Genomic DNA, 27,274 nt, shown 5'->3' with positions numbered 1-27,274 from the left:
ACAGCTGCTGTGGTCCGACCATCCATGAAAAATACTAGTTGAAGTGCTTCATCTAATTTTGGAAAATTAATACTCTGCGGAATATTAGCTTCTCAATAATAACTAAATTAATCAATTAATCATGTTTTTGTTTTTTAACAGATTTTGTAAGTTATAAAGGATTGATATTTATATTTTAGTACTATTTAATTCATTTTGTTATTTTCAACTTATCATGTACAGTAATCATAATAAATGAACCCAGTACAATTTACTGATAATCATTATAACTATAGCTTTAAGAAATATTTTATATATCCTTTTATAAATTTGATCCAATCCAGGATTCCCTTAGTAAATAAAAATCTGGATATACCAAGTTTCACTTATAAATATTAACTTGACTTCATTTAGTATTTTTTTTTGAAATTTTAAAGTTTTACTTGTACGTATTGGACTTCGTATGAGGATCGTGTATCCTCACGAATTTCAATTTGCACTGTTGTATATACGTAAAAAGAAGTACGAAACAATACGACATACAATGAGTTGAGTAGTATTCATCAGGCGTAAGAACAAAACGGAATCACACAATTGTAATATTATGATTTATAATTGAACAAGGACCCCCCTTTTCATGTTAAGTCATATAAGGCCAGTCAAGAAATTCATCATCCATCTTCATAACTTCATCTGAATTTGGTTGCTGTCTTAGGTAATTTTCATTACCCTGAAAAATAAATTGTAAATATCAATCATTCACAGTTTAGAAGCTCATGATCAGAAAGTCATATATTTTCTATTTTCTATAGATTATTTATCAAAATATTTCCCAACAATCAAATGTAAATATAAAAATTAAATAGTACATCGACCTATACTTTTAATAAACATTCACATGTTGATTGCGTAAATACATCTCGATAAAAGATAACTGACACGGTTACAAAGTCCCGAATATGTCAGCATTAATTACTGGTCAAAATGCATTAGTTAAATGTCACTTTGTACTCTGGAGTAGTATATAAGTGACTAAACCTCACATTGCTTTAGAAAACTGCGACCGAGTACAATCCGCCAGCTCCATAATGGGGCGTACGTTTATCCTACTGCTTGCCTTAGTGGCATCAACATTGGCGGGTAAGTTGTAATATTTTTTTTTTGTGATTTACGTTTTAGTGTTTATTTTTATTTGATAACATTTTTTTTATTTAAAAATGACTAAAAAATAATGTGTTTTTAAACAGCGGTACATTTCAAATAGTATATTTTTCATTTTCATCCGTATTGAATTTACAAAAAAAAAATGTCATAAGATTTATGACTTGTATTACTTGCATTATTTTAAGTGTCACTTTGGTGTTCTTCCCCATCAATCTTGTGCCCAGATGCGTTTAGTTTTGATCGACTAGGCTTTTTTATAATAATTAAAGTATTATGAATGTGTTAGCTAGCAATGTAACAAGGTCAAATCCTTCGTTTTATCTTAAAATGTCCTGGATCAAGTCTGGAATATGACAGTTGTTACCTACAGTCCGTTTCTATGTATATTGTCGTTCGTTTCTTTCCTCATAAAAGTACGATTGATGTGTTTCCCTGATTTGATTTTGCTTAATCGAACTATGAACACTGAACATACTATTGTTGCCTTTATTATTCTAATATGTCTGTTTGGGATGAGCACCCAATTTTGTCATTATAAGCAACTGCCGTAAAAGTTGGAGGCTTAGATAGCTATAAAACCAGCTTTTACCAACAATTTTCTTCAGATTATGCATATACCAACTGAGGAGTATAATACTTTTGTTCCACTCGTTTAATTGTTTAATACATTTTGATTTTGTCCGTTTTAAGGAATTCATCTTTTGAATTTAGATCGGCGTTCAATATTTATGTTATACTATTTCATAAATATTTTTATTACTTATTATACGGACGTTTTGAGTTTTTTTGTTGATGAGATCTTGACAATATTTACGTGAAATACATTTTTTTTAAATGAGAAGAAATGGAGACTTTGAATAATAACTAGGCAGGGACAGCAGCCTTACAATGACAGCTCATAAAAAAAAATAATGTTTTGTAGTATTTTGATGAATTTTGTCTATAAATTAGCTAAACTTTAATTTTTAATGTATACTCTTGTTATATTATTAGCATGAGCATCATTTGTAAACATTTTAGTTGGTGTCTGTTAGATGTTTTTTTATCATATTCTTTCAAAGTAAATATTTTTTTCTTCTAATTCCAGGACCAATTATTAACACAGGATCATGTTCAACACGTTGTACAGGTATGTTTTTTTTTTTTTTTTAATTAAGCATACAATTAGTGGAAAACAGTTTTCTCAGTTTTAAAATCCTTCTTTTTCTTTCGGAAAATCCCTGTTCAAAGTCAGAAATCAGACAGTTGCTTTTCAATCGTTCCATTTGGTTTAAAAACCATAATTTTGTTATTTCTTTTTTTTTATATGGACATCCCCGTTTGAGTCCTTTTGAATTTATCTTTGAGTCAAGAAAAGGAAAACTGCAAAAACAGTAAATTTTTTAAAGCTCGTAAAAATAAATATAATGTTTTCATTATTAGGTTTGTTAATTATGTATCTAAGAATCATGCAGATATAGCAAAGATATTTTAATCATATCATACATGCATTTATTGCAGAAACAAAGAAATTTGGATACGAAACCGGAAAAACCTACGAATATGACTACACAACCGACGTCGACACAACAGTACAAGGGGCATCCGAGGAAAAAGCCGGAGTTCAGTTGACTGCCAAAGTTTACATCGATGTCGTCTCGAAATGTGAAATGAATCTTCGGGTAAAATACTTTAAGTTATTTTTCAAATGAGAATTGATTTATTTTACGCTCCAACAATTACAATGTTATATTACCAACTATCAAAGATATTCATGTATTTATTAACTTTAAAGGGTAGGGAATACACGAAAATACCACATAAGTTTATCATTATTAGGAAGGATAAAGTCAAACATCACGAGTTAGTTGACCGTTATGGAATAACCGTTTCACAAATGATATCGGATATGTTCCTTACGTCGTAACTACAATCCCCTTCCCTTTCATGAATTTGACCTACCGAATTAGACTATTTACCGGATTTGTAATCACATAAGCAACACGACGGGTGCCGCATGTGGAGCAGGATCTGCTTACCCTTCCGGAGCACCTGAGATCACCCCTAGTTTTTGGTGGGGTTCGTGTTGTTTATTCTTTAGTTTTCTATGTTGTGTCATGTGTACTTTTGTTTTTCTGTTTGTCTTTTTCATTTTTAGCCATGGCGTTGTCAGTTTGTTTTAGATTTACGAGTTTGACTGTCCCTTTGGTGTCTTTCGTCCCTCTTTCATAAGCCAAGAATAGGTTGATACGTAAAAACACAATATCCGTATTACTTAAAACGAATAGCCAAATTCATCTATTTAAACTTTGCCTAAGTTAACGAGACGTAATTTTCTCGTATCCGAATACCTAAATTTCTATGTTAATTTATCTGTGGTGCTGTTTTGACAAATTGAACATGTTCAATATGGAAATTTCTGTTCTCAAATTTATAGCTTGACAATGTTAGACTATTGGAATCAGACCCTAAAGCGCCTGAAACACTGATAGATGCCGACAAAAGTGGAGAGTTCAGAACTAACCTTGAGAAATCTCCTTTGGCATTCTCCTTCCAAGATGGCCGCATTGAAGAACTTTGTACATCCATACCTGAGAAAACATGGGTACTAAACATCAAACGTGGTATCCTCTCAGCAGTTCAAAACTCAATGGATGACATGACACAGGATCAAACAGTCCAAGAGGTAAGCATATATATATTATATCATAGTTTCACTCAAGTAACTTAACAAAAACAACTTTATGTTTTGAGCTAAAGGGGAATTATAGCAAATGTTTATTAATCTTTATAGATACAGAGAAAAATAGTATATACACAACACTTTTACTATATTCATATTGTTTTGATTTGTTTCACAGACCGACATCACTGGGGAATGCAAAGCAGCCTATACTGTATCTAGCAATGGATGGTACTCCAGAACAATCAAGAAGAGCAAAGACTTGCTTGGATGTACAGACAGACATGGATACAATACAATGATGCAGGGAACACCATACAAAATTCAATCTGTAAGTTATAATTATTATTTTATCTTTCTGCCAAAACGTCTTATTCTATAGTATATTTTAATAAATTTGTCCATCTGTTTCTGTATGGAGGGTCGCTTTGGGTACGATTTCTAATAACACTGAAAATGAGTTTCCTTTAAACTGGAATAGAAATTGACTTTGAAAAGGACTCCTATTCACCCAGAATTTTTTTTTTAGACGTTGTCTTTTACAAGTATTTACATAGATATTACTTTAAATGAGTTTATATTTTATATCTTACAAAAGATACAAGGAATTAATAATACGCAACTTTTTATAACTGATGCATAGACAGCTCTATTAAATATATGTATTCCACAATGGGCTTTGATATACGTTTCTAGGAAATCCAGTCTCTGCCACTGATAAAAGGTACCCATGAGTGTTCACAAGACATCAGCAAGGCTGGTATACTACAGAGCAGTGTATGTGAAGAAGAACATGTTCTCCGACCATTCTCAAGGGAATCCAGTGGTGCTATAACAAAGACCAAACAGACATTGAAATATGTAACAGAAAGAGTATCATCGTCTAGCTCAAGTAAGAAAACATTGAAAGATATATCAATGAAATTTTTGTTCTGATATTTGACTCTAATTGAAAATAGGAAATTTTGAAAAATATTTCTCTTATCAAACTATTAAAATTAAACTTTCTTTAATCAGATAAATGTAAACAGAATTTTTACAATGTATTTCAACAGAAATATTTCCAAGTTTCATATAAGAACCAGTGTTCTTGTATTACAGTTTCCATTGGACACCGCGTTCCATTGACGTTTGTGCATTCCAACGATGGTAGAGGTACAATCAGGGATGTCATGAGTAAACTGAATGAAATTTGTGTATCCACATCTGACAGTGTGAAACCAGATACTCCACTTTTGTTTTCTGGACTGGTTAGACTGATGAAGGCTTTAGAAAGTGATGATCTGGAACAGATTTACAGAAAAGTAAAAGGAACCAGGTTCTGTGCATCGAATCAAAAGAGAGTTGAGTAAGTGGCATTTATCAGTTATTCTTGTCAAATATTAAATACAGTTGAAACACTTGCTACTTAGTTTGTATCTGAAGCTTTAAAATTCTAAATACATTTTGAAAGGATGAATTTTTATTGGTATTGATGAAAATTTTAATATTTGCTTTGTAGAAAATTCTTCCTTGATGCCGTTCCAATGCTTGGAACAAAAGCTTCACTGAGACTGATTACTAACTTGATTAACAAGAAAGAAGTTCGTGGAATCGAAGCAAATATGTGGCTAACAACTTTATCATTCATCAAAGACCCGACAAAAGAAATGCTGAATGAAGTCAAAGTAGGTCTTATGTTTGTTTGAAAAAATATCTGTTACTTCAGATGTGACTTAATGTATTCAATTTTCCGGCGTTCAATCAAACTTTGAATATAGTTGAATTTCATAAACAAAATAATTTGTCAAAATTAAGAACCATATTGTAATCATTTAATAAAAAATACCTCTATCATTGAAGGTCAACATTATTAAACTCATCACTTTAAAATTAAAAACTTTGTCTCAAGAACATAATAGTATGTAGACATGCTCATACTGGTTTTAGTTACAACAGGTTTTTACCCTGTTTTCCTTTTCCTTGATGAACAGCCACTCATATCATCTGAGGACAATGAAGAGGCTATGCTGGGTGTTTCTTCACTCGTATATGCCTACTGCAAGACAAATGAATGTGAAAATGATGTGGACATCGCAAGTATTGTTGCTTCTATAGAAGACAAGATTGGTGTTGGATGTTACGTAGACAAAAACAATCTTGGCAAGGTATGTGAAATATAATGGTGACATCTGACCTTATTTAATGTATGATTTACCTATATGGAACTTTTTTTGCTTTGAATTAAAAATTGATATTTCAAATACTGACTTAAAAACACAATCTTCTATTTTTGGGGAATTATAATTTTGTTAAATATTTAAGTTTTATATGACTTTATAATAATAAAAAGATGCTATAGTTGATTAAATCTGAAGTGTAAAGTATTATTAATTTTTTTGGTTTAAAGAAAGTTCATGTATCATTTAAGATTAATTTAAAACTTTTTTTAGGTGATCCGTAGTCTTAGATCACTTGGAAATGCTGGATTCGTTAGTAATTCCATTAGAACCATCTCTAACTGTATGACCAAGAGAGAGAATCCCACTGAAGTCCGCCTTTCTGCTATACAAGCCTTCCGTCGTATGCCATGCGCAATAAGCGTAAGTGTTCAATTTGTAATTTTGTAAAATGTCTATATTGAGTCTACCTAAAAAATTATATTTTATTTTCAGTGTAAATGAATCATAAAATGATAAAAGTCAATAATACTTATAGTAATACAGAAAAAAGTAAAATCACAAAAAAACTGAACTTAGAGGAAAATCAATACGGAAAGTCCATAATAACATGGCAAAATCAAATGACAAAATTTATTCTTGTGTATAGCATCATACATTGTGAACTACAATGTCTATAATAATGAATATGTAAATTGCGTTCTCTATTGCAGCGAGACGACGTCATGGCAATCTTCAGGAACAAAGACGAGGATTCCGAATTGAGAATTGCTTCTTACCAGGCTCTTATGACATGCACTTCAGATAATGTCCTGTCTCGTGTTAGAAATGTACTTGAATCAGAAGAGGTCAACCAAGTTGGTTCTTATGTATGGTCTCATTTAACAAATTTAATGGAGACTTCAAGCCCACTGAAACAAGAAATAAAGAATATCATCAACGACCAGGCGCTGAAGAAAGAATTCGATCTTGAAAAACTGAAATATTCCAGAAACTACGAAGGCTCCTTCTTCCTTGAGAAACTAAATACTGGAGCTTCTATTGACAGCAATGTTGTGTGGTCTTCAAAATCTTTCTTACCAAGATCTGCCATGACTAACATAACATTCGACCTTTTTGGACATTCCGTCAACCTATTAGAAATCGGTGGACGAATGGAGGGCCTTGAATATTTTCTTGAATCTTACTTTGGACCTAACGGATACTTCCAGGAAAATGATGTCAAAGAAGTCACAAAACAGAACATAAAAGGAATCAGTAATACAAAAATGGAAGACATTGACAGACAGGTAAATTTTATCATTAATATAATGTTAAATATCTAGTCTGAAAATGTGCCACAGATTTAATGTAACCCTATTTCAAATATCGTTTTGGGATACAAATTTAAGAAATCTTTTGTAGATAAATAGTGCAAAGTTTATAATCGTGTATAGTTTGGTTTGTATGATATGACTTGTATCAATTTAGTATAAAGGAGACGATGTGGTATGAGACAACTTACCATAAGAGACCAAATAAGTTTGTTTTACCTTATTACTTAAGATCAATTTGCTATTGTAGTTTGACACAGAATCTGACTCATTAAAAGGAGATCTGTACATGAGAGTTTTTGGAAATGAGCTACTATTTACAAGATTCACCGGACTAAGTGATATCACTGATGGTAAATCAATAAATATTCTTGACATTCTTACCGCTCTTGCCAAGAAACAAGAATACTCCTTCACACAGAGCTACGTATTCTTGGATAGCAGTATCATCATTCCAACAATGGCTGGCTTCCCATTAAATTTGACCATTGATGGATCAGCTACCGTTGATCTACGTGCCTCTGGTAAAATGGATTTGACAAAAATAACAGACAGATCACCAAGTCTTTCTTTGGATGGATATATGAAACCAAGGTTAGTAAAGTATTAGTAGAATATTAAAAGATTGGAAACAATCTGCAGACGAAATCAAATGAAATAACTTGGTTTAATAGGAAAAGTTTTGTACGGTACTAAACACAACCAGTTGGTCATATCTATTGGAACGTGTTGCTTATGGGGACAGTTAATATCAATGTGAACACTTGTAGTCAACAAATATTTAAGAGCAATTAAAAGTATATTATAACCATAAAAATCTACCATAACCACCCCCAACATAATTTTTGTTGTGCTTATGTATACTAATATAGTATATTGATATAAGACCTGTTGGTGACCTTCTGCTGTTGTTTGTTGTTTTTTCTATGGTCGGGTTGTTGTCTCTTTGACACATTCCCCATTTCCATTCTCAATTTTAGTATGTGTTTTCAATAACTATTTAAATAATCAGTCTTCGTTAGATTTATTTCATTTTAGTAAAGTATATTATTCAGTGCATTTTCCTTTAAGTTCAGTATTTTTGTGATTTTACATTTTAATGTCGAAGATCCTAAACGCTGATATTTCAATGTTTCCACAGTGGCGCTGTCCAGATCAACAGTATGATGAGCGTAGATGCCTTTGTAACAAAAAGTGGAATAAAGATGGTTTCCACTATGCACTCCTCCTCTTCCCTCGAAGGACACGTAGAACTGAAAAATGGAAAAGTACTAAGTGCACAGATCAAAACACCATTTGATAAAATGGAAGTTTTCAATGTCAAGTATGTAATATTTTCAATATTTTATAATAACTTATAGTTTTGAAAACATTCTATTATTATTTTTCTTATTTTGGAATTCTAAAATAAGTAATAGTCTTAGAGTGCTTGTCTTAAATCTATATAAATAGTCATCAAAGATACCCGATGTAATAGGTATAAGTTGGGAATGCAACTCAAAATATAATAATTTAAAGAAAGTGACTATTATCAACAGGACTGCTTTCTTCACTGTCCATCGTGAATCCGAGAGAGAACAGAAAATGATTACTGCTAACAGACAGACTAAGAAAGTATGTTCTGGAGACAAACTTGCCAAGATTACCGGACTGGAACTCTGTGCTGAACTTCAGTATCCAAACGCATCATTGGTAGCCGATGCTCCATACTTTCCAATGACAGGACCAGTTAGTGCTGGACTCACTCTTCTAAAACGTGACACACATGAAAGTTACAACATGGAATACAAATTTGTAAAGGTAATGCCATAACAATACTTAAAATAAGACCTGCGTTTTTGAAAACTGATCTATCTCTTTAGTTCAATTGAGGTAATTATACCTAACGAGGATATCAAACACATTAAAAAAATCGGCAAACACATGGTTTAATTAAAAACTTCAAAGAAACAACTGAAAAGCATGAAGAGTTTCTTCCATCGCTCTGGTCTGTCTGTCTGAGACATTTACTAAAAGTGTTATCATTTTAATACTGAATGTCTGACTCAAACTTTCAAGTGAACAATAAAGAAATCAAAACGCAAATATTTTGTTTTTAGTTGTGTCAAGTGCATAAATGGAACTGATGTAATGATTAAATACACTATATAACTTCTACGTTTTATTACAGGATAAACAAGAGGCCAGAGCTAGAGTAGCCTTTACCACCCCAGGGTCTAAGGTAGACCGTGAATTGAGTTTTGATTGTCTTGTTCGTTCTGACCCTCTGCTTGAAATAAGCATGATCTCACCATGGAAGAGAGTTTCAGTTAGAGGTAAATAAATGACATTATAGGAAAGACATCAACCGTTTTAATTTCTGCTTAAAATTTGTGCTAAAAATATTTCCTTCAATGTAAAGAAATTTATTCTATTTTGAAGAACTGTTATAAAAAACTGAGTACTGATTTTTCTTAAAGATATATATGAAAAGATTTGCACTTTGTAGTCATAACTCGCTTTCATTCGCATAACGTGAAAAGACAGCTCACAATTTTATAATTTAAACTAGAAGTTTCATACTATTATACAGTACGTATAATTGTGGACCATTGTGCTCAGAATTGAAAAATATGTGTCTGCTTTTCTATGTATTTTAGTAATATAAATATCGACGAAATATTCCTAAATGTCATTATTTTTTACACAAATAATATGAATACTTACGAAATCAAACCAAACATTAAATAAGATTGAAATGTTTAGGAGCATTAGTTGGTGACAATCAACAGAAACAAGTGGCTGGAAGGATTGTTATCGACGACAAAGATGAATACTCTGTGACTGGAGAATGGATCAGAACAAGGAAAGGACAGCTTTATACTTACAATCCATACATTGAAATCATCATACCAAATATGGAAAATATCAGACTCAGCAGTTCTGTAGAGTATGTTGTCGGCAAAAGTTTCAATGGTGAATTGACAGTAAAGGGTCTATCTAAGCAACCCATTCAGTCAAAAGGTAGGTTATGGGTTAACCGTAAATATATATTCTGGCCAAACATTATGTGTGCAGTTATACCTCAACTGTTGTAAAATTGAAGTTAATGCAATAATCAAACTTTAAAGAAAACTATTCAAAAATAATCCTGATTATATTTAAATACATGATGGTACGTTTCCCAAAGTAAGCATAACAAGTTGGTCAGTTTATTGTCTGAAATTGTTCAATATATAATGTATCAAGTTCGGGTGAAAGTAGCTATACCATCAATGACTTATGGAAAATAAAGTGGATAAATATAACATAGAACAATAATAACGTTATATTAGAATAAATTGATATGTTCTTTACAGTAAACCTGATTTCCAAGAAAGCAATGTCTTCCATAAAAACATCCATCTCCTTTGAACCTGGGAAGGATTATAGTTTTGAAAGCAGATTGCAGAATACACAAACAAAGAAAGCAACAAAGTTGATGCCTTATTTGTCCATCCGTACACCAAAGGAGGAAGTCACAGCCCTTGGAGGATCAATGGAATATAAAAGTGGTTCTCTTATTTTGGTGGACATTACACTTGACAGGCTTTTGGATAAAACCGTAAAAGTGTTTAGTAAGTTTTTTTTATAATTTATTTAAGTCAAAACTTAAACAAATATAAATAAAGTCTCAATTACATCAAGCATATATCTTCTTATATTTTTAATCAATCTTTTAAATACTATGTTAAGTGCAATATAAGAACCCCAGATATCGTACAAATAACTATTGAAAAAAGTGTAGCCATCCCATAGAGTAGTAGTTAACATAGAATTTTTTAATGTCTGTTTTAGCAAAACTAACGAGAACTTTGAGGAAATCAAACGCCAGGTATCAGTCAAAAGTTGACATCAGAACTCCACTTCTAAGAGCAAAAGGAACTTCAAATATTGTACTTCAGAAAACTGCTGTAATTACCAGAGTTAATCTAGATTACGTTATTCCAAGAATCAGCAGGGACAAAATAACAGTCAACAGTAAAATCAATTATGGTTTCACCAAGAGTGTCTGGTCATTGGCTGGCAAAGGGTATGTATACATATAGAAATGCTATGAAAGTTTACATTTTTAGTGGTACATTTTATTTAGCTTCCATGTAACTGATTCTATCCGAATGAGAATTCTCTAATATCGCTGAATATTCGGATAATGTAGTGAGTCTGTCCGAAATGTTTGTTAAAATTTTGACAATTATCAATTACTATATTAATATGCTTCACCGTAAAACCATAAGGTTTAATTAACACATAATATTCAACAAGCTATATATGTCTTGTAAATTTCAATCACAAATGGACAGACTGACATACTGAGTGCAAATATAAAGCCCCTGTCAACTATAGTTTAAGTTTGGTTGGAGATACATAATTCTATGTTTTACATCAAAACTGCAATTAGTAAATGATGTATAGTCAGTCAGTGGTACTCAGAACCCAATTCTAGGAATGCAATTATTAAATTTGAAGAAAAAAATATGGAATGATATTGTTTGCTATATTTACAGATCTTTAACTTTCAAGAAGAATGCTGACTACAATGTTGTTATCAACACAGACATGAACAACAAAGCAAGATTGACAAAAGTGAACTTTGACCTTAGATATGGTGCAAAACCAAAGGATGAAAACAAGCGTATCTTTGTTACATCATTAGTACGTCACGAACTGGGATGGAAGAAATCTGAATTAGATATAACTGGTGATATTAGACATCTGGCTCTGGTAAGAAAACCATAACATATATACCATAAGATGTTTATTTTTTCTCTCCATTATCATTCTTTTTGATTAAGATAGTATACATTCATTAAAGTATATGCTGGTCTAAAAATAAAGAGGGCAATGCTTTATGGAAAATATTATATCAATGTAAAATAAGGAGATGCGATATGATTACAAATGCAACAACTATTCATCAGAGTCTATTTTTAGCAACTGACAGGACAAAGCGTGAAAATAAAAAATGAAAACTGTTTAATTTAAGAAAAAAAAACCCAAAAAACGGTTATGAGAGACAGCAGTTACAATTGACAACAACGTAATTACAGTTTCCTGACACTTTTAAAGTACACTTTAATTACTTACCGGTTAACAAATCAGAGTCATGCCTCACTGATAGCGGTTATGTAAATATGAAAAAAAATGTATTGGTAAAGCGCAGGACCTCCAAGACCAAAAGGACTAACGGGACCATACTTTTAAATGCGAGTTACTCATTATACATGACTTAACTGGATTGAAATTATTTGATAATCGATATGTTACATAACATTGTATATATACATTTTTTTAAATTCTGATAATGGTGGAATAATAGAAAACCACGTGCTTTCAACATTTAAAGATAGTATGAGAAAGTTTAGAAATAATGACATTATCATATTGCTGTTTTCAGGGATTAGATCTTAAACTGAAAGGAAAGCATTCTCACAATCCAAAGAGTATTAATTCTAATTTTGGGTTATCATACGGCAAGAAGCAATCAGTATCTGCTGCATTGGTAATGAAGAACAAGTCCAAAAAATTTACATCCTTAACTGGGGATGTAAGTCTGAAATGGAATGATAAAGACTTTTCTATTGCGAACAATTTTGAACAGAAGAACAAAAGGAGATATACCAATGAGTTGATTTCAAACATTGCTGGACACAAAACAAAAGTTGTAAGTGATCTTAAACTTTCTGATGAAGAGTATGACGTTAGCTCTGATATAAGTATGTCCGGACAGAAGCCAGTCCATCTTGAAGCACTGCTCAACCTAGATCCAAGAAACTTCCGTGTCAAATCTCGACTAAATAATGACTATTCGGTAGAATTTGGTTCTCAATACAAAAAAGCAGCACTTTTACGACTTTCTGGTGATGTGTCTGTGCCTTCAAGAAAAGTCAAAGGTGAATTTGAAGCAAAGAAGAAGGGACCGATCTATGTTGGACATTTGGACATTCAATGGGATGCGAATGCAGACAAGGACAAACACATATTTGTTGACACTCAACTCACATACAACAACATTCAAGATATTGATGCAAGCCTTGTATTCAGAAGTCCACTGCAAAATAACAAAATCAACATAAATCGCAAAAACGAAAATGCACATTTTGACATAAAATCTGACGGAAAAGAACAACTATCTGTTGACGCATCTTTGAAACAGAAAAATGGTAACGATCAAGTCAAAATCGATGGCAGCTTAACAGTTCATACTGCAGCAAAAGGATTAAGATATGTTAAACTTGGCATGAACCATTTGTCAGACCCAAGCGAATATAAAACAAACTTTGATGTCAACTGGAAACCAGATAACCAAATATCGGCTGCCTTTTCCCTGAAAAAACCAGTGAGCATTCGTCAATTACAAGGATCTTTAAACATCAAGACACCATTTAATAAATTTGAAACCTCGTCCCTAGAAATTTCCCATGATGCTAAAGACTCCTTGAAGTCCCTTGTAACTGTTCAGGTAAACAAGAATTTTATACGGGTTGATGCATCTGCAAAGAAAGAAAACAACATATACTTGGGACATGCTGGTGTCAAATCTAACTTTCGATCCATCCAAACCGTATCTTTAGATCTTAGTCATCAAAGTAAGGATACAACTAACGAAAACAGCCTAGTTCTTAATATTAATGGAAATGAATACAGATACAAAGGTAAACTCACACATGATAGAGCCGGTCTTATGATTCAGCAGAGCGGTAAAATAGCTCTTTCTTCACCAACAAGCCAATACGATTCTACATGGCAACACAGTAATACACTCAATGATATCACAACAGTGATCACAACCAACATTAATGGAGAGCATTATGGTTTTAACATTAAGGGCAGACATAATATTGCATGGAAAGAAGCATCCGTTCAGTATACATTGACTTCCACAACTCCATTTGGAAAAGGACAACTTATGGTTAGTCATTTACATAGAGACAGTTCCATGGACACCATTCTCTCGATGAGCCACAATAGCAAAAACCTTTTTACAAGTGAAGGTCATCTTAAAACTGAAAATGGTGAACTTATTGCTACCGGGAATCTCTTACTGAAAGGCGAACAAATGGTTGCAATAGAAGGACGATTGAAAACCGGATCTCAGAAATATGTTTTGGTTACATTATCTACACCATTTGAATCATTTAGAAGACTTAGAACAGAGATGGAATTTAAAGGAAATACGAAGGCAATGACCTCCTCTGCCAGCTTTGAACTACAACCAATTGTAAGAAGAATTCAACTCAAGTCTACATTTAACAGAATTGGTGGTGTGTCTGGTAATGTAAGACTCGAAACTCAATACCAACAACTTCCAGCCAGTGAAATAACCTTCGCAAACCGCCCTGAGAATGACAAATCGAGAACCGATATCAAGGTTGAATACTTACCAGGAAAGATCGTATCATTGACATCAAGAACTCTTTTAGATGGACAAAGGCTAAGTGCTGATGTCAGTATTGCAACTCCTTTTGAAAAATTACAACGTTTAACAGCCGGTATAACACACGAACCTACCGTCAAAGGATGCATTACGAAAGTTGAGATGGAGTATCCAGAGGGAAAATCTTACTATGCTGAGCTTGCTGTTGAATACAACAAAAACTACCAAGCTGCAGTCACAATACGTCTTCCTAATTACCATCCAGTAACGGCTACTTTGAGCCACAAAGGAACATGGAATCAATTCGTATCTGGGGCTTACTTACAGTATGACAAAAATGGCAAACATCAACTGGATATCAGTTACCATAATGGAAATAGTCTCCAAGGTTCCTTCACTATGAAGTCATCTCATGTTGAAGATACCATTGCTTCCTTCTCTCACAGTGGAAATAGAAAAAGCATTAATTCTAACATTCTCATAAAATACGGGAAGAATAAGCCAATCAATGTAGACATAGAAATGACAAATGCCAAAAGAATGAAAGGAACATTAAAGGTTGCATCTCCGATCATGGATGATATCACAGTTCTCTTTGTACACAAAGGCAAAAGTACAAGTTTCAAGACAAAAGCAAAGATTGGATGGGGAAAGAAGGAGGAAATTGAAGGAGACCTGACATTCAACTTTATAACAAATCTGAAGGCAGACGTTTCAATATCCACACCGTTCAAGAGCATCAGAAAAATGTCCGCTTTTGTAACACACGACGGGAATTTACGCGACTTCAAATGTCAGTCGGAATTGAAAATCGGGAAACAAGTTTGGGGTGCTAATGTTAAATCAACGGTTGATCCAAAACTAGTAACAGAGCTTACTGTCAACACACCTCATGACGGATATGAAAAGATGAGAGCCGCCTTTACACACAATGGTCAACTTTCTAACTTTAAATGTCATCTGGAAGTTTCAAAGAACAAAAAAGACATTATTGGTGACTTGCAATTTACATCTCAACCATTGATTCTATCTGCAACTCTTCAAACACCGGTGAAAAATTATGGCAATCTTAAGGCGTTACTCAGTCACGATGGCCCACTAAGTAACTTCCGTACTCAAGCAGAAATAACTTACTTTGATTCTAAAACTATAACACTAGATACATTAGTCAGCACAAATGACCGATTAACTGTTTCTGTTGATATAAAGACGCCATTCCAGGAATATGAAGAAATGACAGCCAAACTTTCACACTCTGGAACTTCCAATAATTTTGCCTCACGACTAGAAACTCTCCTCCAGAAAAAAAGAAGTCAATTTGACGTTTCATTCTCTAGTCTTGGTCCAATTGAAGGAAAACTTACCCTTATTACTCCACAATATGAACCTGTTAGGATGTCGTTATCGCATAGTTTTGAGACATCCCTCACCAACCAAGTTTCATTGACATATGGAAGAAAAGATATTTTAAATAGCAGAATTTCGTATCAAAATGAACCAAAATTGAACGGAAAAGCTACCTTTATATCCTCATTTACACCTGACATGTCAGTATCATTTGAACACAGCGGGAACCTTCGACGATGCGTTTCAAACATCAAAGGGGCATATGGAAAAAAATCAGCTCAAGCAGATCTTAATCTTAGTACTGACGAAGACTTTTCAGTTCGACTGAACATGAAAACACCATTCGATATTTTAAGATCAGGAGAACTCACTATTAACCATAAAGGACAACTAAATGACTTCGAGAGCACAGCAGATATAGACATCAATTCCCAAAAGATCAGTGGAATAGCAAAATTTTCAACTAACAATGGAATTCAAGGAAGAACCACACTTACTACTCCATATGAAATGTTCCATAGTGCAGAAATGTCATTTAAACATTCTGGACAGTTGAGAGATTTTGAATGTTCAGGTGAATATGTGCAAAATGGAAAGAGATCAGAAGGACAGCTAACACTGAGAACTTCTGGAGGTCTGAATGTAAGGGCATTCATAAAAACGCCATACTCTGAAGATATCACTCTTAAGGTAAACCACGAAGGAGAACTAAGACGGTTCGTATCAAATGGTGAATTGAGTTACGGTTACAAGACAGGGTCTGCCCAGGTATCAGTGGATGTGTTAAGAGATATTAGAATAAACGGCTTCTTGAAATCTCCCTTTTCACGTGATGTAGTCATAAGTACTGAGACCACAGGAAAACTGGTGGACTTTACATCCGTATCTCAGCTTACTTACAGTGGACAGAAACAACACGAACTTGAAATTTCTTTCAATGCTGAAGGCTCAATCAAAGCAGGGAGAACACATTTTGACGGTGCATACAATAAGAAAAAGGTTTCGGGAAAATTTTCGTTCAGCGCACCAAACGGAATACAAGAAAGGATTGAAGCAACTGGACACATTGAAACGCCAATAAGTGAACCAGTATCAATTTCACTTATGTTCAACAACAACAATGAACAAGGAAACACATATCGCTTCCAAACACAAGCTGAATTAACATACAGTGGTACCAAACAACATGCAGTTCTTGCTAACTTTCATCATGCTGGCCCACTGAAAGCATTTACAACCTCTGCTGATGTGACATACAACACAAAGAAATCAGCTGTGCAAGTTAGTTTCGACTCAAATGTGAACATTGAAGGAAAAGCAACTCTAAAAACACCTTTCATGGATGACATTGTTCTGTCTTTCGGTCACAATGGACATCCTTTGAACTTTAAAACTCAGGCTGGGCTTACATACAGTGGTGCCCAACAACATGCAGTCCTTGTTAACTTTAAACATACTGGTGTACTGAAAGCATTTACAACTTCTGCTGATATCACATACAACACAAAAACAGCATCTGTCCAAGTCAGTCTTGAATCAAACTTGAATATTGAAGGAAAAGCAATAGTAAAGACACCTTTCACAGAAGATATCGTTCTTTCAATCGGCCACAGTGGACAACCTTTGAACTTTAAAACGCAGGCTGCTCTCACATACAGTGGTCGCAAACAACATGACATTTCTGCTACCTTTAGTCACGATGGATCACTTAAGAAATTTTCCACCAGCTCCAATGTTGTTTACAATACAAAGAGAGTTACTGGATCAGTATTATTTGATAGTACAAATGGAGTCCAATCAACAGTTTCATTGAACACTCCTCTGACCAAACCCCTTCGTGCATCATTTTCACACAATGGTCAATTGGTTGATTTTAACAATCAATTTGATGTGACGTATGGAGGCTCTAAAATGTATGAAATTATTACAGATTTCAAATTTGAAGGCGAATTAGAAAAATTCCAGTCATCGGGATCACTTACTTACAACAGAAAAACAATTTCGAGTGATGTGAATTTGGATATATTGAACGATCCAGAGGGAACAGTAACTTTAAGAACGCCTTTCACTGATGATATAACAGTTTCTTTCTCTCACCAAGGGACTCTACATAATTTCATCAGTCACGGAGAGATCGGTTACAATGGTATAAAACAGCATGAAGCCAATATTGTACTCCAGAATGGTAAAAAGAGAGTATTTGTAGAATTGTCATACAATACTAAGGTAGCATCAGTAGAAGCAACATTAGAAAAATCTACAGGAAGAAAAGGCAGGATTGAAATAAAAAGTCCATACACAAAAGATATTGAATTGGAAGTAGACCATAGAGGGGAATTGTTGAACTTTAATACGAAGGGAGAAATAACCATCAGCGGAAAGAAAGAACATGAGGTTTATGTTTCATTCGAGCATAATGGAGACATGAAAAATTTCAGAACTTTCGGCGAAGCATCTTATAATACCAAGAGAGTGTCATCAGAACTACAATTTGACTACACAGACGGTATTAAGACAAAGGGTACTTTGAAAACTCCATTTACCAACGACATAGAAATTATAATTGACCATAAGGGCTCTGCTAGTAATTTTAAGTCACAGGCTGATATTTCATATAGCGGATCTAAACAACATGAGGCCGTCATAACATTTGGAGGGTCTGGTAAACTACAGAAATTCCAGTTATCAGGAGATGCTACATATAACGGAAAGAAATTCACCACTTCAGCTAAAACCGACTTTACTAGTGGAATTGAATTAGAGGCACGTATGTCAACACCATTCACTGATGATATGGAAATCTTCCTTGACCATCAAGGCACTTCATCCGAGCTCAGATCACAAGCTAGTGCAACCTACAGCGGAAGTAAACAACACGAAATTATTTCGACACTTAAACGTACTGGCACATTAAAACAATTCCACGTATCTGGTGAAGTTCGATACAATGATAAAATATCTGCTTTAACTGTCAATATGGACACTACCTCAAAAGTATCTGCAAATGTGGTCCTTCAATCGCCAATATCTAAGGATATTCAGCTAGAAGTTTCCTTCGATGGAAAAATTGAAAACTTGAAAACTAAGGCTGGGCTTCAATATGGTGAAGAAAAACATGAACTTTCATCAAATTTCAATCTAGATTTACCAAATGGTTTAGAAATAGAGATTGACATACAATCACCTATCAGAAACATGAAAGCATCAGTTTCTCACGAGTTCAGAGGTACTTTGAAAAATTTCCGTTCAAATATCAAATTAACCCTAAATGACAAAGAAATCAACTCAAAAACTAATTTTGATATTTCTAGTGGACTTGATATTACGTTGGAGACACCGTTTTCTGGATATGAAAGAAATACGGCTCTACTTAAATTCTCAAACGTGCAATCTCTCATTTCTGGAAAGGCAGTTACGAAAATTGGAAAACATAGAACTCAACTTAATGGCAAAATTGATACATCAAATGGTTTAAAAATCGAACTGTGTATAAAAACACCACTAACTGAAGATTTCGAGGTGATTATAAACGGAAATGGAGGTCTGCATGCATTCAGATACGTATCTTCCGTTAGCTACGGAAAAGAAAAAGTGAGAGGAGAAGTCAACCATGAATGGTCCTCAGAAGTATTCAAAGGGAACATGCTGCTATCAACACCTATTCTAGAAGACATCAAAATAGAATATGACGTAAATGGAAATCCGAAATCCTTCGGAACAACAGTAAAGGCATCCATTGGTGACATGAATGGAATTGAAGAAATAACCACCGTAAGACTAGGAGAGATGTCAATAGTTTTCGATACAACACTTAAAACCACTTTATCTGGAAATGTAAAATTGTCTCAGCTTAGATTTTCACATGATGGTTCCATTTCTAGTTTTAAAACAAACATTGAGGCAACACATGCCGACATGACAATCAAAGCCGATGCAGCCTTTAAACACCTTCCATCTATCGAGGGTACACTAAGCTTACAAACACCGTTTGAGAAACTAAGAGATGTAAATATCAAGATTGCACACACTGGCTCTATGAAGTCTTTCACAACAACCGGAAGTCTCCAATATGCACCGGACACAAAAATTGAAGGAAATACTAGATTCACAATAACTCTTGCCATGGAAAAAACTCCATCCGCAATCAGCATCAATCTTAATACGCCAATCAAAGGATACGAGAAAACACAAATTAAAGCATCTGCCTCAAGAAAACCATACAATGCTGCACTTAATATACAGACATCATACTTATCTGATATTGAATTTGATGCAAGCCTTACTGGCCAGAGATTCGATGAGTTAGATGGATCCCTTACGCTTAAAACTGGATTATATAATTTGCGAAATCTACGGATATCCATTAAAAATGACCACAAATTTGAAGAACTAAAATCGCACATCGAAGCATTTTTGACTGAGCGCAACGGAATAACAATAGATGCATCTCTCACAAAGACAGACTGTTCACTATCAGTGTCTACCCCTTGGGAATCACTCCGAACAGCTGATGGATATATAAAATACGACAGGCTTAGCAAAGCAAAGCATTTGATAGTAGCAACACATATGAAAATCAACCAAGAAACATTGTACGATGTTGATTTCGAGTTTGATAATGAGGAAAGAAAGGAAATAACACTGATAATTAATATCAATGAACCAAGACAGCTGAGGTTTGAATTAAATAAGCTGTTTACCTCAGAAACATACATGCTTTTAAAATTGAACAAGCAAGGTAGAGACAGAAGTTGCAGAATGGATGTTAAATTCAATTCAGATTGGTCCGACAGAAAACAGATTGTAAGCTATCGAGGTGCATGTGGATCTAAATCTTACAGCATTGGAGCATCGTATCTCCGTCCTGATGAATCGTCCAAAATGGTTCTATTTATAGAGAAAGATGATAGCAGAACACATGGAATAGAAACACTATTTGAAAAGAACGGACAAGCAAAATACACTCTACAACTACCATCTAGGACAGTTGTATTGTCAACCGTATCATCAGGATATGGACTAAGCAGTCAAGTATTTGATTTCTCGTGGGATGCAGAAAGAGACCAAAACAAAAGAGTAGTAATTAAGACCAGATCTGATGGAGATGAACTAACACTAGGTTTAGAAATGCCAAGTCTTGGCAAGGTAATTAAAATAAATTTATTATTAGAATAAAGAAATTAATTAATTAAAGTTATCAAAATACACGTTTTTCAATTAGGTAGTATCAAATGGCTTTTGAAATACAAATGATTCATAGAGAATATTTTCGTGTGTTTCAACTAAAGATTTCATCTCAGTATCTATTGCACTGTAGTTAATCTAATGATATAAGTAATAAAATTATCTGTATTATAAGTTATATGAATATTTCCTATTTACACAACAGTCTTACAGCACAAATATTCTAGGTACAAACCAACATTAAATATTTTCCAAGGCACAGAAAAATCCTTTAAAAAACATTTATAGTTAAAAAAAATATTCTCTCATGCATACAGTTTAATAGTAGTGTCCTTGTTATTTTTAAGGATCTTCAACTTGATTACAAAATGTTGATTGGAAGTGGAAACGTTATTTATGATGGCCGTACTGCATTCAGATACTCAAAAGATTCTCGTAAAACTTTTACCTTGAGTTCAAAATTAGAAGATGTATCAGGTCGTGGGGAGAAATACAAGTTCTTACTTGGTATCAGTCATCCATATACTACAGTGGACATCCAAACAAAAGCAGTTTTCGGAAAATCTAATGACAAACTCTCAGCTGATTTTGATATTCAATACCTGACTGCAAGACGTCAAACAAAGAACATCGCCTTAATAACCGAGATTGATAAACTCAAACGTCAACTCAATATACAGGTATTGACTTACTAAGACACAAGAAATATATTATTACTGTTTGAATAATGAAAGAAAATTTTTTTCTAATATTTTGTTAATAAATTTGTTTATAAATATGTTTTGGCTTAAATGAAGTGTTAATCAATAAAACTAACTTTTTTTTCTTATGAGTTTGTGATTCCGTTTATAAAGTGAAACATCTTACTGAAAGTCTATTGGTATATACTATAAACGAATTTATCAAAGTGAAACGTTGACCAGCATTTTTACTCTGACTTTTATTCCGCAGGTTCGTTCTCCAATCAAAACAATGAAAATAGATGCCCGTGTTGAGACGTCACCTTTCAAACTGACAATCAAAAATCTTTATGATGATACCAAACCAATCAATACAGAGCTGACAGTTGATCCTAATGATGGGAGTCTGGATTTTAACATGAACTACGATATCAGTAAGTAATCCTTATCAAATAATAATACCATAATTAAGGCAAAAGAAAAACCAAAAAAAAAAACCCCAAGAGTTACAAAATGGATAGATAATAGTAGAATATTGTTTTTTTTTAGTTGAACTTTTAAACGTGATAATCATATTCGTTAAAACAGAAAAATCATTCAATCTCACTATCTTTTTCTGTGTATTTTCAGAAAACCCAGATACAACACTTCATGTGAATGCTAAATTCTCAGACGAGAAAGGAATATCTGCAGAACTCTTCAGAAATGTAAATCAGAAGAAAACAGTAGACAGCTTGCTAAATCTTCGATTAAAATCTTCAAAGATTCTGCATACACGTGTTCACTGGCGTCCATCAATTATCAGTGATCTCAAGGTATATTTGTAACTTTTTCAACAATTTCGAGATTTATCAGTCATATACAGATAGCGAAGAGGAATAAAAAAAAAAAGAGCAAATGTCTTATAAATCATCCCAAGAGTAGTTTATATCTTATAGAAATAAGACCAAATAAATACCAAGGGTAAACATAAAACATAAAATTAAAAAAGAAAAACATAACCAACCTAAAAACAGAAAAAAGACAGATAAAAATTAAATGATGTTAACAAGAAAAGAAGGAGCGACCCAAAACCACACCAGAATGAAATTAGAAACAATTTTTTCTATAAAGGGGATTTTTTTTTCATAGTATTCAATTTCAGTATTCAAATACACATCATTCGTTTCGGGTTTGTTTCTGTTAATGCCGTTTTAACCATCATAATATGGCAAAAAAACTAATTTAAATGTAATAATTGAATGCATTGAAACGTTCACAGAATTGCCAAACTTCACATAGCTCATTCAAATTTCAGGCTGAAATAACAAAAAGAATAGAAGAATATGGAATACGATCTGCTATGGCCGTTGAAGAGTCTTCTGGTGAAATAAACAAAGAAATAGTATATAAGAGACGATTATTCCAAGCTGCCTATACAGAAGAAATCAAGTCCTATGCTGATGCCATCAATGATAAACTGTCTGAACTCAGAACATTGAAAGAAAAAAATGCCTTTTACCTTCAAGACATTTGTAATTCAGTTGATACAACCATGAACAGAATTGGGTACGTTTCTTTTAAAATCGTTCCAGTAAAATTTTAATATCTCACTTTAAAAAGTTATTTTATTTTTTATCTTGTGCCAAAACTTTAAAGTATCAACAACAGTGAGAGAAGAGAAGAAAACATATGAACTTTATTTGCTAGAAAACTGCCACATGTGTTACAACATATTTGTTTTTTTATTTTTTCAGGGAATTATCGGAAGACTTAAATGAAGCTTGGGGGAGATGCCCAGTCAAACACACAATAGATGAATATATGACCAGTCTTGAACAACTACAACAGGTTATTATTTTTAACGGTATAAAATTTAATGCACGAAAATTTCTCTTCAATGATGCCCGCCCGTCATTATGTTATTTGAAAAACCTTCACTGATCACAATTAAGAATAAATACTTTAAAATTTATTCATACTCCAGTTGATTCCTAACTGCATTTAAGAACAACCAGAATAATTGTCAACATATGTATTACGTGATCTCTCAATTGTTCGGAGCACCCTTCGAGAGCTACGAGGGTAAAGCGTAACACGTGTACACTCCTTATTATAACTATTTGGAATTTGTCACTAACTTTTATGTAACTTTTTAAACACAGTGTCTGTGTTCAATTGATATCAAATATTTGTTTACTCGAAAATGTCGCAAATACGACTATCTATAAAAATTATTTGGTTTACCTGCAGATTGTCAGAAGTTTTATTTTACACTGTTATCTTTATGTTTCAGAGACTGGATGCCTACTCAAAAGATACTTATATAAGCATGGGTGGCCAGTTGAACAGCATTTCAACAAATTCTTATCAGAGAATACTTGGTAAATATTATCCTTTGAATACTGATGTTCATTGAAATACATTCAGGACAATTACAAACTAAATAAAGAAACAAATAACACGGAAATTGTATTAAGCATTGCTGTATATAGAAGTTTAAATCATTCAAACAATAAACTGCATAAATTCCTTACATCAGATACACAGATTGACAATTTATGTCTTTAGTGAGACTTGATGACAAAAATGTTCAGAAATAATAAATCTATTAATCACGTTATTGGCCTAAAGTAAAGCCAAATCGGCACAAGGAATGACAACTGTCATAAAAGAGATCAATTCCTTCATGTAAAATAATTTCAAAATTTTCAAATAACTACCTAGATTCAGGCAGGCACAATCTGGGAGTGGCGTACTGCGTTATCAGCCTTGCTTCTTTGATCATAAAAGCTTCACATTGTTTAGACGCAGCTGATCCTCAACAACAAAAAGTATTAATATACATTCACATAAATATTAGATTTTATAAAGAAAGTACAAACATGATATTTCTACATTGTTTGCTTATATATTTTAATATTTATACAAAATCTAATATTTTCAGATTACCAAAATTCTGTTGGAAATCACCAAACTGTTGTCAATTTAAAATCAAAATATAACTCTTATATGGATCAGCTTAAAAATATGAAATTAAATGAGCAATGGTCTAACGTTGCCAACCAGTATACATCAAGCATATATAACATCAGAGAGGGTATCAACCAAAGACTTGTAAACTCGTTACCAACACCAATGTACAACATGGTAGGTATAAACTTGTGTTTATCGATTTGTAAGGCTGATTTTTAAAATATGTTTCAAAAGATATATACATATTTAGAGTAGACCCGATATGGAATCAAACTGGAAATAGTGTTAGTATCAATGAAATGAATTACTAAAGCAAAAATGAAAAACTGAAAAAGATATGTAATATAAAAACGTATAATATGTTACAACGTTTATGCATATGATATTTAAAAGTAAAATAAGATTTTCATATTCTTTTCAAGGGATCATCTGCATACAAATACTGGGAATTTGAAGAAAACGTAGATGCACTAGTTGACAAAATATTTGATGAATTGAAAAAAGATGCCACAAAGGAGATGTCTGTTTTAAAAGAGATTTTCGGAAATGTACTCAAATCCAAAGTTATTAAATACGATTTACTAAATGGAGATATTGAAGTAGATTTGTACCTTCCCGTTGATGTACACACTCTCAGCTCACTAAAAGACATTTCTTTGAGACAATACATTCCAGATATGAGCTTTCCAACTCCAAAAGTAAATTTCCTTGGATCTGTGGAGGATTACATACCACACATGTCCTGGACAGGTTTGTAAACATAAAATCTTCGCTTTTTTGTATTGAGAATTTCGATTGATTTATTTCAAGTAACATGAAGTAAAACAAGGATGTAATGATAATGCATGTAAATATCCGTTTTGAATAAGAACAAAATTTCTAACATCTTATCCCTGCTAATCCTTGGAAATAAAATATTTCCATTACACAATGGCTTTATCTAATGTTCACATAAGAACTTTTACGAAACATTTTTGTATGTGTGGTTGCATGTATATATGTATCTATATTTCATTTCGTTTGAAATTTGATGATGATATCATTTCCCATTGGTGGCCTTCAACTGTTTTTCACTCTTTGGTCGGGTTGCTGTATCTTTAACGAATTACTCATTTCCAGTCTAAATTGTATTTGTTGCCAATTTGATTTAATGTATTTATTTGTTGTTTACATAGAAGAAATATCTATAATTGAGTAAAATGAAACAGTGCATTGCAAGAGAAAAAATACATAACTGCAAGCATTTTATGAGTTTTCTGTGTGTCTTGCTTATAAACAATTGAAATAGGAGTAGATATAATTTAAATTAAGACAAGCAGCAATTTGTGAACCATGTTTTTCATTTCGTTTTTTAGTCATGATGTGTTAAGTTTTCTTCTGAGAATGAATTATTTTATTTATGTTTCATACTGAGCACACGTGGCCAAAAATATTGTAGCTTAAAACAACAAGTATATATATAGTTTTTTTTATCATATTGTATATTTTCTAAATGGTATAAAAAGAGAAATATTTGATGTTTGATTTTATTTTTCACAGCAAGTGCAAAAGTACATGGCCGACACTTTACAACTTTCGATGGTCAAGAATTTGACTTCAGTGGTCGATGTAGTTACGTTCTTGCACGAGATTTTGTAGACGGCAACTTCAGTATCATCTTGAACTACTTGGGCAGACAAAAGAAGAAGTTAATCTTGACTTCTCACCAACAAAATGTTCAATTATCACCAAATGGAAAGGTAAATATAGTTCTCCACAGGAATATCTACATAGTTCTATGTGTACATAAATATGAAACATTATGTGTAAAATCTACAAATATATATCACGGATATGCTTTGCAAGACTCAATTGCGAATGTTAAACATGTGATCCATGTACGAGAAGTGAAAAGATAACAACATGGCTTTTAGGTTAACTTTGCATGTCTGTATGACTCAATTAGATATTTACATTTTGCATGTACACTATTGTATTTTGTAACATAACTAAAGAATTCACCGTTTCATACGTTCTCTCTTGCAGGTCAGTGTAGACGGTGTAGTTATGGATCTACCTTACAGATCTTCAGAATTTGCAGTTTTCTCTGAAGATGGTAAGGTGTTCATTGAAGGACGTGGGTTCCAAGTCAAATCCGACCCAACCGTAAATAATGTCGACATTGATTTGAGCAAGTGGTACTTTGGTAAAACAGGAGGACTTCTTGGTACTCTGAACCATGAACGTTACGATGATATGATCATGCCAAACAAACAAATTACATCCGACGCTTTTGCTCTAGGAAACGCATGGCAGGTTCAAGATAGATGTTGAATGAACATTTCAAACTCTGAAATACCATGAAAAAGCAAACTGTGATTACTAACTTTTAATTTATATTTTGGATATTGTTGTGAAACTTATAATAAAATAAAACAATTTTAAGCATTGATAAA

General features: G+C 33.1%; 1 protein-coding gene across 1 annotated transcript; it reads left to right on the top strand.

Moving 5' to 3' along the window:
- Window positions 1-968: 968 nt before the first annotated feature.
- Window positions 969-27,274, top strand: LOC134710740 (uncharacterized). Its single transcript, XM_063571133.1, has 30 exons — window positions 969-1,119; window positions 2,231-2,272; window positions 2,644-2,804; window positions 3,560-3,808; window positions 3,984-4,136; window positions 4,502-4,697; window positions 4,907-5,153; window positions 5,307-5,472; window positions 5,779-5,952; window positions 6,238-6,387; window positions 6,678-7,253; window positions 7,528-7,871; window positions 8,419-8,601; window positions 8,816-9,077; window positions 9,448-9,592; window positions 10,023-10,280; window positions 10,616-10,873; window positions 11,094-11,328; window positions 11,804-12,020; window positions 12,694-21,165; window positions 21,552-21,884; window positions 22,156-22,318; window positions 22,515-22,699; window positions 23,182-23,432; window positions 23,621-23,714; window positions 24,160-24,247; window positions 24,811-25,013; window positions 25,262-25,589; window positions 26,379-26,578; window positions 26,865-27,274. The coding sequence occupies exons 1-30, from the start codon at window positions 1,068-1,070 to the stop codon at window positions 27,150-27,152; spliced, it is 14,673 nt and encodes a 4,890-aa protein (XP_063427203.1). The 5' UTR covers window positions 969-1,067; the 3' UTR covers window positions 27,153-27,274.

Source organism: Mytilus trossulus, chromosome 3, assembly GCF_036588685.1.
Source record: "Mytilus trossulus isolate FHL-02 chromosome 3, PNRI_Mtr1.1.1.hap1, whole genome shotgun sequence".
Lineage (NCBI taxonomy): Eukaryota > Metazoa > Mollusca > Bivalvia > Mytilida > Mytilidae > Mytilus > Mytilus trossulus.
Note: the sequence above shows the minus strand (reverse complement) of the source record. Positions and strands in the feature narration are given on the sequence as shown.

Bases quoted from the DNA above. Each gene is read 5' to 3' on its own strand.
- LOC134710740 (XM_063571133.1), top strand. From the start codon at position 1,068: ATGGGGCGTACGTTTATCCTACTGCTTGCCTTAGTGGCATCAACATTG. The intron at 7,872-8,418 runs GTTAGTAAAGTA...ATGTTTCCACAG, and splicing joins GATGGATATATGAAACCAAG to TGGCGCTGTCCAGATCAACA. The intron at 26,579-26,864 runs GTAAATATAGTT...TCTCTCTTGCAG, and splicing joins AATTATCACCAAATGGAAAG to GTCAGTGTAGACGGTGTAGT.